The sequence below is a fragment of the Propithecus coquereli genome, unplaced genomic scaffold, assembly GCF_000956105.1.
Source record: "Propithecus coquereli isolate 6110/MARCELLA unplaced genomic scaffold, Pcoq_1.0 Scaffold1, whole genome shotgun sequence".
Taxonomy (NCBI): Eukaryota; Metazoa; Chordata; class Mammalia; order Primates; family Indriidae; genus Propithecus; species Propithecus coquereli.
The window spans coordinates 17,336,219-17,348,335 of NW_012133857.1; the positions used below are offsets into that span (position 1 = coordinate 17,336,219).

A 12,117-nucleotide genomic window follows, 5' to 3' on the forward strand; every position below is an offset into this window, starting at 1 on the left:
CCTGGCAATGGTAAGGACTCAATAAATGTCAGCTATAAACTAAAAAAAAAACTCTGAAGACTTTTTCTTCCCTTCGAGTTGGTTTACTTGGATCTAAAACCTTGGATGGCAATGGTATATACACTTTAGGCAACTGACAATTTCCCCTGGGTGTAGTGAGCACAGGCTATAATGTCCTCCTCACTACTAATGATGTTCTTTCAGCAATCATTGGGATAAACCCCCATTCAAATGTCATTTAAAGGTTCACCTACTTTGAAAATTAAGCCTTGAATTTGCCCCGATTTCTGAACTTGATCAGATGTTCAAATGTCCTCAGTTTGCACTTTGAAACTTGCATCCATTTTCTTCTTTGACTCTTAAATCTTGGCTCCAGGCAACCATTTGACATTGTTTTAAATGGAAAAGCCAGTCCTGCCTTCTCACCGAGGCCACTTTCCATTCTTTCAACAGACTCTTTCCATGTGTCATTCTCTTTTTATATCTTTTAATTAGGCCTATGAGACCATGTCCTTCCTCTCCCCCAACTGCCTTTAAATGATCAGATCCCCATTGAAAACAGCTGTGGGGGCTCATTAAGTTCCCATGCTCTGGCTACTCCCACACTGATGACCCGGCCCTACTCCCTCAGACTTCTCAGACACACTTTGCCTTAGATCCACTCCAGCTCCATTGTCTCCCCCACCAGTGCGCCCCGGGGGCCTTGTAAGGAGAGCCCTGGCTGGTGGGTGGAGTCAGTGTGGCTGGATGCCTTCTCATCTTGCACAGGTGTATCTTTGGTTGGCCCATTCAGAGCCTCAGCCATGGACTTGGAGGACCTGGCCATGGGGCTGACTGAAGACTTCTAAGGAATGCCATTCCACCCAGGGTGAATGTCAACTTCAGAGCCTGCAAAGCAACAATTCATACACTCACTCATTCCTTCAACACATGTCTACTGAGCCCTTCTTAGGTACCTGGTACCTGGCTGACCACTGGAGACTAAATGAGAAGCAGAGTCAGAAATGGCCCCTGCCCTCCTGGAGCTTACCTGCCAGCAGGGAGATAGGCTTATATGATCATCAACTGCGATAAGTGTTGTGAGATAAATTAACATGCAAGGGTCAGGGAAGGCTCCTTTGAGGAGGTAATGTTTATTTACATCAACCAAAGGCGGAGAAGAAGATGACATTGAAGACAACGCCTAAAGCAAAAGAAGAGCTTTGCTGGCAGAGAGCACCACTGCAGAGGTGCACAGGTGGCAAAGGACTATTCGAGTCAAAGAAAACATGGTTGGCATTCAGCATAGAAGGGAGGAAGGCAGGCCATGCCCACCTCTGACCTCAGTCTGACGCATGGGTGCTAGCGTTTCCTCACTGTGATCATTCTCTTTCCCACTCACCTTTCCAACAGCCACCATCTCTGATAAGAGCACCAGTAGTCAGCAGAGATAATGGAAGGTGACACAGTGTGTCCTACTTGGGCATTTGGAGAAGGTGAGAGGGCAGTGAGAGGATCAAACTTCATCATCAAAGTCCACTCCCCCCTCTCTTGCTCCAGAGCAATAGAGATTAAAAATATCTATTATCACTAAGACTTCAGAAGTCTTTGTGGACATTTCCTCTGGAATCTGAAAGACTTGTTTAAATTATGACAGGGCCAGGAGAAGGGCTAGGTCCAAGCAGCCAGGTGCTTCCATGTCTAACCACCCAGCCCAGCCAGTGGGTGGGTTTGAGGGTCATCTGTACAGCTATTGAGATGAGGTGAACAGGTGACCCCTACCAAGCATGTCTTTCCCAAGTGACCCCTCTGCAATACATTTTTTTCAAAAGACATTATTTTGATATGATAGTTAGCCTATGATGAAAAGAGAGGACAAGCAATGTGAAATAAGGATCCATGTGTTTCCATAACTGAAATATCAGGGATCAGATTGTGAGACCTGGAGAAAAGGTAGTAAGGAGTGGTGCCTTTGTGTGCTTGAGATCTGGAGATTCGGGGCCTATCCTCAGACGTAAGAACCCGGTGTCTGTCTGTCTCTCTCTCACACATAACAATTGAAGACAACAGGTAGTACAATACCAGCCTTCTAAGTTGAGTTGTAACAAAAGGCAACAAAACTCACCCAACCTACTTCCAGGATCTCTTGCTATGAACTATGTAACAACTCCACATTCTGAGAAACCATAAAATTATAGCATGAGGTTATTTATAAAAATGGCACATAGTAGGTGACCAGTAAACATTCTCTGATGAGATGTAAGCACACATTCTTTGAGGACTTACTATGCCCTAGTGGTTATGCCCAGGTCTTTACATGCACCCTCCTACTTAATCTTCTCAACAACCTTATGGAATGGTTGTTGTTGCTATTTCCATCCTTCAGATAAGAAAACTGAGACTCAGAGTGTTAAAAGACTTTGTTCAAGGTCACACTGATATAGCACATGTCAGCATCTCTGGTTCTAAAGCTCATAAAGCTAGTATCTTAGCCTCCAGGCTAATCTCGCTTTCCAGTTAACACAAGATTGGTACTATGATTTCTCACTCCCAAGCACCCTTTCCTTCTAGTCTGTGACCTCCCAATCCCCATGGCCTGGGTTAGGGCTTTAACTTCAGGTATCTATCTGCCCTGCCTTTGTGACCCAGAATTGGACTTCTCTGAGCAGTATTCGTTTATCGAATAGTTGCAGAAAGATGTATTTTTTAAACATCAACTTCTCTCAGCCTCCCTCTCCACCTTTATCTCTGCATTTTCAGAACAATCTTATTCCCAGATGTTTCGCCAAAGGTGGCTGTGGAGTAGGCACTTATAATATCTGTTAAAACTTAGAGCTCCTGATTTCTCCAAGCCTTTCAACCTGTTAGTGCACCCTTGGGGCAGGGGGGCAGAAAGACATCCTCTAAGATGTTGGGCTTAATTTAGGAGGAAAGTAGCATAGTGAAGGAAAGTTGAGAAAATATCCTCTTTTATAAAAGAGTTGGCTGCTTTGGTGAACAGTAGAGCTTCTCTCAGTTATCCAAAGGGATCAGATAAATTACCTGGGTAACGTGTTCACATTCTTGCTATTTGAAGATGCTCTTCATCTTCAAATAGGGAGTATGGAGAAGGCAATTGAATATTATTTACTTAAAAGTGACATAGAAAAAAAACAGTTGATCAGTCTGGATTCTGGATAATTCTGTCCTGACTGATCCATAAACCTAAAACCTGCTCCCCTAACTCTCGTGGGCTTACTCCACTCCACTGCACTTCTCAATAATAATTTAATTCAAGTTATTGTTGACTGGGAGGTCTGTTTAAGAAGTCATCTGGTCTCTGTGTTTGCTTTTCACTGTTTACAGGTAGTCAAAGTAACAGTATTGCTTATAATGAAAACTTAATGACACCTTTCAGAGTAAGTGACCCAGAGCTACATCCAGGGACACAGAACCCTGCCTTTGACCTGTGATTTTCTCCATGATTTGTAAATCCCAAGTTGGCAGTGCCTGTTTCCTGCATAATAGAGTGACCAAGCCTTTTTATACTTAGCGTAACCTTGAAATTCAAGTACAGTAAGGCGTCTTCTCTGCTGCCAACTTCCTGTCCTGGAATCCTCATGTAAGCAGGGGAAAGTGAATTTAAAAAATGTTGAATAGGAGCATGAGTTAAGAAATAAGTGCCAATTAATACTTAGTATAGAAGAAATCAATGCTATGCCCCAGCCATGCCCAGGAGAACATGCCCACTATACTGGGGCAAAATGGGAGGCTTCTTTGGAAGAAATGAAAGGTTAGACATAGTGTCCTTCAGGACCCTTGATCAAGTGGCATCGACACCAATTTAGGGTCTCGGACTCCCTGAGCACAGCACTTCTTAAGCTGATATCTAAGACCAAGACACTGGCTAGCTCTGCTCTTTTGACTCTTCCCATCACTGTCTGGTAGGATGTAGAGCAATCTCACCAAAATGAGTGGATTATCAAGTATATTTTTAGACTCTAACCTAATGGGCTTTTTTTGTTCTTCTATAGATTGTTCCTTAGAAAACGGTGGGTACATCCAGAAAATCCCCCTAAGCTGTGTCTAAGTCTCTCGGTTTCAGATATCAGCTTAAGAATCGCTGGGCTCAGGGAGTCCAAGACCCTAAATTGGTGTCAGTACCACTTGATCAAACTGACTCCAAGCCCCAGCTCTGTGAGATTGCGTCCGTAATGCTATCCGCTGAGGATGGAGAAAGTTTATCAAGTTTCCTTCCAGGACGCAAGTAGTATCCCTGAAGCTGAGAGCATCTTCAGATAGCAAGAATGTGAACAGGTTACCCAGGTAATTTATCTGACCCCTCTGGATAACTGAGAGAAGCTCTGCTGTTCACCAAAGCAGCCAACTCTTTTATAAAAGGTACTAGCAAGGCTTTTAATTTTCTGTCAATTCTGCACTGTCACTGTCTAATAATAACGGATGGACCTTTCTGACCAACTCGCTGCTGTCCTTTTGTGCCTAACTGAAACCAACCTTGTTGGACAGGCAACTGTCCCAGAAAACACCAGCCCTGCGGTGGCCTGGAGCTAGGCGGAATTTAGCTCAGAGTAAAGATATGTTACAAATTAAATGTTGCAGTTGGTATGTAAAGCTGCAATAAATAGAAACTGAGTTACATCAAGGACGGAATTAAACGTTAAGTTTAAACTCCACAGCACTGTAATTAAAACTTAGCCTGTAGCAAATCATTCACTTGAGATTAAAGTAGTGTGGGGGAAGCAGAGGTTTGGGCTTACCTTGCTTTCTACAATTTATAAGTCTGAGCTACCAAAAGCTAGCAGCCCTGCCCCCAAATCCAGCTCCCAATTAAAAACACAGTTTGAGAACCTTTAGGAGGCCTGAGGGGCCCCTTTAACAGAAGTCTGCCCCTTCCCCCCTGCCTCGGTCTATGAACAAATTAAAAAATATTACCTGGTCCCCTGATGGTCCTCTGAGCTGACACGGTGTTTTCATTAATACATCATTAGAGTAATGACATTGTGCTGGTGTTTTGCTTTCAAAACAGCCTGCGCTTCAACCGCCAAGAATATGGGCTCAGCAGCTTCTGAACACTTTGTTCCTAAGAAATAGTATTCAGGTCATATAAAGAGTAAAAAAGGAAGACAAATTGTAATTCATCATTTTTTTTAATGCATATTCTTTTTATTCCAACCTGGGTTGTTCAAGGCTTGTTTGATGGTTTATTTTTGTTTGTTAGTTTTTCAGAATGAACACCACGGTTATCTTAAGCATGACCTTCACTCGTAGAGCCAGCGCATGTTTCCAATTCCCTGAAAAAAATTCTCTTCCAAAAAATTGGTTTCTCTTAGATTGGAAGTACATCATTCTGTGTAAAAGCAGTCTGAGGACCCAAAGTTGAAACTGTGTATGTGTGGTTTTTTTTAAATTTTTTAGACTGTGAACTGTTACCTCATAGACAATAACGGATTCATTCTGGTGTCTGAAGACTACACACAGGTGAGTGAAAAATTTCTACCAACTCAAAGTAAGGAGCTTCGAATGTGCTTGGGTCAGGGGAACAAATTACAGTGTTAAAACTTTGAAACAATGATCTGTATTTGAGAGGTAATAGCAGGAGATTATAAAACCTGGTTTCCATCCCTCTAAGAATGTCACAACCCACCTCTCAGCAGGCCCTGAAGAGTTTTTACCTCCCTGCGGGGGTCGGGGGTGGCAGGGCCCGGGGTCTGTTCTCTCACTCATAAAATGTTACATTTATAGAACTCTTAGCCTCAGCGTTGTCTGTGCCACATAAAGAATTTTTGCCTCAAGAGTGGAGATGCCTTAAAAAGTTTGAGCGACTTTAAGGAGGTTTTCTCCTTCCGATATTTTACTTTCACACGCACATACAGACACATACACATATTCCCACATAATTATTGTTTGTGGCTTTCTTTCAGGTTTGTGCTCTCTAAAAATCAGTTATCTAAGTTCAAGGATTAACCTGGGCTCTCAACAGTGAGGGACAAGGGTCCAGAGATAGACAAGAAACATTCTTCATTTGATTGTGTCGTGTGCAGTGTGGGAGTAGGCGGGAGAGAGATGGAAAGAAACCAAGCTATGGGATTGAGCACAGACATCTCCACTCGATTTGCAAATCAAAATGAGTCACAGTATTGTAATAGAGGAACAGAGGTTTTTCCATTCAAATTTTCTGAAATAAAACTTTTTCTGCAATTAGAAATTAAGTTAGCATATTAAAAGAAGGTCAAACAGACCAGTTTAGCGGTGTGGTATAATTTAAGTAATAGTGGCAGAGGAGGCAGATGGTTTCTGGTGCTAGTTCTCTTTCCTTAACTAGCTTGGGGATTGTGGGCACATTCCTTAACCCGTCTGGGCCTCCAGATAGGCTCTGTAAGATGAGGATGGTTGACGATATAAGGTTTCTTTTAACTCTAATATTTGGGAATACTAGTATTTTATAATAAAGTCCTTTTTAAATCTTGTAAAATTCCTTAGTAGTCAACAGTATGATAGGTCCCTTAATGCTTAATAAATTGGTTAATTGTCCTTGAGTGTGCCTCCTTAGGGTCTGAGATTAAGGGTTTGTTAATTTCTAAACAGTGGCTCCAGGAAACTTGAAGAATTGTGCTTCCATTTCCCCTCTTACCCATGATAATGTCATAGGATTTCAAATGCACCCTTTTGGGGTAAAAAATTACACTATTGAGACTCAAAATGCACATACATAGTCTTTTCTGATGCTGAACATGACTGAACATTGGACAGTCAATGGACATTAGACAGGATGAATGAGCCCATGCAACTAGGCTGGTCTCTGAGACAGCAGGAAAGCCCATCGGCCTGTCACGCCGTGCCCCGTGGGCCAGAAGGAAGAACACAGACGTTTAAGAATCTGTGGAGCAAGAACCCAAATTAATTGCCTGGAAGGAAGAATTCTACGCTTTTGCCACACGATCACACAGAGCTGAGAGAGGAGCCTGATCGTGGGTGCAGGAAGGGTGTCGTGGATGTCTTCCAGTGGACAGTCCTGCACGAGCCAACAAACCACTGAAACAGCGACTCTGTTTCAGCCATGAACAGCCATGGCCACGACGCATTCCCTGCTTTCCCTTCCCATGAAATAGGCCTGCAGTGTACCCAGCGAGCCTGCCAGCCTGCTCGGCCTGGGCTTGTTTGGCATTGTCTGGCTTCCTGCACCCCAATTAGGATAATTCTTCGTTTAACAACCAGTTCCACTGACACTGGCATATTTACACATGCAAAACACAAATGTCCTTCTTGCTCCTCGCCTCAGCACACACCCACAGAGTTTGCAAAAGTTTTCCAAGTTGCCTTGTAGTAAAAAAGGAAATGCTTAATATTCAGTCAGAGAAATGTTTTTTCCATCTTCTTCCTCCTCTCTTTCTTGACTTTTTGCCAAAGTCTATATATATGTCTTGCTGCCTCAAAACTCCCAGGAGTGTAATTGAGGTCACTCGGTTAGTTGGAATTGGGGTTTAGTTAATACAAAGCCTAAGGAATTTATGTAATTTTGACTCTTATTGTAATGCCCTCCACCCACCCACACACAAGCTATAAATCTTCAGAGCACCCAGCGCAGAGATGGGGATTCTCTACTGGTCCACACTGGTTCATCCCAGGGTGTTGGCAGAAGGCTATTGCCAGGAGCTCTGTTCCACTGCACTGCGTACATCCTCCCCCATGGGACACCTCGCATGATAGTGGCTCTAGAAGTTTAGAAGGCATGCATGAGGATGTGAATCTTTCTTTCCACCAGTCAAAATTTGAAAATCTTGGCCAGCACCAAGAACTGCACTTACAAAAGCATCGGCCTGGTGGTAGGAAAAGATTGCGAGGCTTTGAATGTCCCAAAGACAGCCCGAGAGGTAGGGGTAGAATTCTGACTGGCCATGCTGTCTCCTTCAAGGGCTGGTCATTTTATTCTTGGTCAACATATTAACTACCTATGGATAAAACGATAGTGTTCCTCAGAAAGTGATTTTGAGGAAGGACAGATTCTCAACTGTAGGAAATTTATAGGGCCGATGAAGAGCACTGCTATATTTCCCTAAACAGGTCATCCAGGAATTGTAAACAATTCTTTTTATTAGTGCTTAGGAAGCCCTTTCACAGCCTGTTTCTGCCTGTATGAAGTAGCATTATGTACAGATTAATGCCTACTCCATCCAAGGGTAATAGAGTGTGTGTGTGTGCACATGCATGTGCATGCATGTTTTAGTTTCAGCATCCACCACGTGTTATGCAGCTGCCCCTCATGTACTGTGGAGGCGTTCATATCTGCTCAGTAGTTTGCTCTGCAATCCCTTACCTTCTCGTGACTGTTAAAAACCTTTTCTATTTTTATCGAACAGTAGTCCTGGAAACCTGCCTTTTGCTCCTGTCAGTTGCAGGACACAGACTTTTCATTCTCTCCTATTTGGGTGCATTGTTTATCTATACCTCCTCACGTGTCTTCTTTTCTTCCCTATAGACTGGAGACTTTTTTGGTGAGGTCGAGGGAGCCGTGATGAACAAATTGCTAACAATGGGCTCCTTTAAAAGGTAAGGATTTTATGGTCCCATGTGTCCCCAGAAAAAGTTTGCCTAAATAAAATAAAGCAAACCAAGGTCAAATAAAGCAAGCCCAGACTTGACCCCATAGCTGGTTTTCACTTGTGTTCATGCTCCAGAAGATCTTGCTGAAATTCGATGCCTCTCGCACAAGCGTTAAGAGTCTTAGAAACTCAGCTCACAATGAGTTTCCTGTTCACCCAGCATAGAGTTTATTGAGGCCAATGTTGAAGTAGGAGTCTGCACTGTGACGTGATTGTATCAGTCCTGAACAAGTCGCTGCGAAGAACTCGGAAATGTTTTCACCTGGCCAGAAAGGAGGGGTGTATTTTGTCTCACATTGACAAACCCAGGAAGCTTCCCAGGTATCTGGAACTCAGGGAAGGGAGGTGATATTTAGAGACTTGATATAGTTTTAGGAAATCAAGTGAAAGTTCTCAAAGGCTCTTGATGGAGGTAAGGTTAATTCCACTGCTGGAAGAAAACCCAGATGGCACCGAATTGCATAGGTGGCAGGTACACTCAACTGGGTTGTGAGAACTCTCGCTGACCCCAAGGGAAGCTTATATAGGACGGCTTCCTCGTGGCCCCATGTCCCTCATGGGCGGGCCAGCCGTGCTCTTGGGAACACCTAGGCCTGTGGGAAAAGCCATCATCACGAGATCAGGATTCAGAATGTCGCTCCAGAGTCAGTGCTGTCTCCCTTCCCTTGGCCTCCCAGGAAGAATGGCAGCCTTTGAAGTGGTGCTTTAATGGGCGTAGTTGATGCTGTTAAATATATAATGGCAGGAAACACAAAGATGGACCTCTAGCTTGCCTGCGAGATCCACTGCGCGTCGCCTGCCAGTGGGTAAGGCAGGCCTCCAGTTTATTACTCCCCTGCAGCTGAAGGGCTAGGAAGTGTTAGCTCAGGAAATCAAACTTTTAAGCCAGTCAACGAGACCAACTGAGCGCTGTGCTGAAAGCAGGGAATTCAAAAATGATGACCCAGTTTTTGAAATTCCATACTTGTTTGTGCCAGAAAGGAGGAAAAAGAGAAACGATATAAAAAACTGGCTTAACGCCAGCACTTCTGCACTCTCTGACACACGCACTTGCTCGCAGGCCTGCCTGAGGCAGATTGTTCACTCCTGCCCGATTCCCTTTTAAAAGTTCAAGTACAGTTTTCTTCTTCGCCAGGAGTCGTCGTACACATGCTTGAAAACTCTCCTTGGAGCTGGGCTCAGGTTGCTGTGGTGTTTTCCACAGCTGCTTCTAGCTCCCCACGGCGGCTCCTGGACTGCCTGCCGTCCAGGGCACTAAGGGTTTTTCCTATCTTTATGTGGATGTGTACGTTTGTGTCATGTTAACTTGTTTTCAACTTGGTGGGGGGAGGAGGAAAAAGGTGAAGGATAATCGCACACATGTTTCTCATTTGAAAGCATATTTTTCAACTTCTTTAAGAAACCTATTTTTTTTTTCTTTCTCCCTTTCGGATATTCCTTTCAAACTGTTTGGTAGGAGAAAAAGACAGGTTGTAATGGAATTTTAAGCTTCTAGTGTTCTCCTTAATGTGGGTGAAGTATGGTTGACCTGAATCTAGAACTTTCTTTTACTACAAGAGTAGCCAACATATATGAGTTAGAGGAAGGGCTGGGGACCTTACTCAATTATTACAGCATCCAGGAGCGAGTTAACAGGTCTCCTGGGCCTCTTTGAAGGGCATCCTCACTGGGGCCGGTAGAGCAATGAGAGTTTGAGTTTTGGAGTTAGACAGACTGGGGTCAAATCCAGGCTCTGACATTTATTAACTGTGTGACTTAGAGTACGTCAGGTTACCTCTCTGAGCTTTAGTTTCCTTATGTGGAAAATGAAGGTAGTAATAATAACTTCCAAGGGTTGCTGTCAGAGGTAATGAAGTAATAACAACCATGAAGTTCTTAGCACAGTACCTGGCATACATGAAGAACTCAATCATTTCTAGCTGCTGCTGTGATTGTTGTTGTGGGTCTTTGCCCAGCCTTGGTTTGCTTTCCGCGTGGCACCAGGGAATGCTGCTTCTACATTCACATATCTCGTGGCAGCTTCTCACCATACCTTGTGATGGGATCTCCAGTGGTAGAGCACCGTAGTTCTTGAAGTCAGACATTAGTGCCCTTGCCCTTTGCTGCATGCAGTTGCTTGCTCAGAGCATGAGGTTGACAGTCCTTTCATTCAGAGAAGGTCTGTATTTCAGGAGCCTTCAGAGGACGGAGCCAGAAGTAACTGACAGCACTCTGGGACAGAAGTCATGCACCACATTAAATGGTACTACACCCCCAAACACAGGGTACATGGTGTTACTTTGGTGACATGGTTGGCCCAGATAAATTGCAGGGTCAGTTCACTAAGCTGACCTCTCATCCCAGCATCTTGAACAGTGCCAGCTTGGCACAAAATCTCTTGATTTGAGCAGCTTATACTCAGTCCTAAAGAAATGAGTTTCATACACGAGAGCCCCAGAAACCATCTTCTCCAGAAAGACAGAGCTCAAAGAGGAGAACACCACCTCCCTTTATCACCCTTCTTTTGTCTGTCTCCCCTGGTCCATCTTTGCTGCCTCTCTCTCTAGGACACTGAGGTGACGCTTGCCCATGTGGCAGTGGACCATTTTATTGATTGCTCTCGCCGCCTCCCTCATGACCTATTGGCTGTTCTACCTGGCAGTGCCATCAGAGGGAACGAACATCCACTTCTGGGCCTGCAGTGTCACGTGGAGGGAAACCACTGGTTCCTGTGAACAAATTAACAACTAGACAGTGTTGAGAAAGTCCCACAGCGGCATGTGAAATGATCTAAGAGGCAAAACTGGTTACCTCGGCCACTGTAGTTCAGCCTTAGAGTTGACTCTGTCCACCCAGCTTATGTATGATCTAGTATCCATGGGCCAAACAACAGACCAGTAGCTTCAACGGAGTGACAACAATAACCATGGCTGCCTTCTCTGAGCACCTGCACACACCAGGCCTGGGCAGCACTTAACAGATCTTGCCTGTTTCAGGCCTTCTAGCAACTCTGTGAGACAGGAATAGGACCATTTGCACAATTTTCAGGGCTCAATGCAAAATGAAAGTATGGGGCCCCTTGTTCAACAGTGTCAAGAGTTTTAAGACACCGCCAGCAGAACATTAAACCAAGCACTGGCACTTGGTGCAGGTGGCATGCCCATGAAGCCAGCCCATGGTATAAATACACCCATTTTATAGCCAGAAATAATAAGCATCAGAAAAGTTAAGAACCTGCCCTAAGTCTCTGCACGGCAGAGCTGGATTCAAATGCCCTGCAGTCTGAAAAAAAGGAGAATTGTCCAGCTTCTGCCCTTTACCTGGTTCTCCGTACAGTAGCATTGTACATGGAGCTGCCTTCAGCTGTGCTTGAGGGATGGAGGAAAGCTGAGGAAGACGTCGGCTCAGCAGTGTCTTATCTGGGCAACCAGAACGTTCAGGCCAACTGAGTGATAAGATCGCTCTGATTTCCTTCAGCTGAAGTTGATAAATTGCTAGATCAAGCCATGATCCCAGGCTTCACTTGTTTTCTCGTCCGATACCATATGCCTAGTCAGCT

General features: G+C 44.3%; 1 protein-coding gene across 1 annotated transcript in view; it reads left to right on the forward strand.

The window, feature by feature from the left end:
* The window catches only part of CACNA2D3 (calcium channel, voltage-dependent, alpha 2/delta subunit 3), an 869,108-nt gene that overhangs the window by 782,297 nt on the left and 74,694 nt on the right, over positions 1 to 12,117 (forward strand). The window contains exons 30-31 of the mRNA XM_012643362.1: positions 5,395 to 5,457; positions 8,456 to 8,526. Coding sequence (XP_012498816.1) covers positions 5,395 to 5,457; positions 8,456 to 8,526 — 134 coding nt within the window. The remainder of the gene's footprint in view (positions 1 to 5,394; positions 5,458 to 8,455; positions 8,527 to 12,117) is intronic.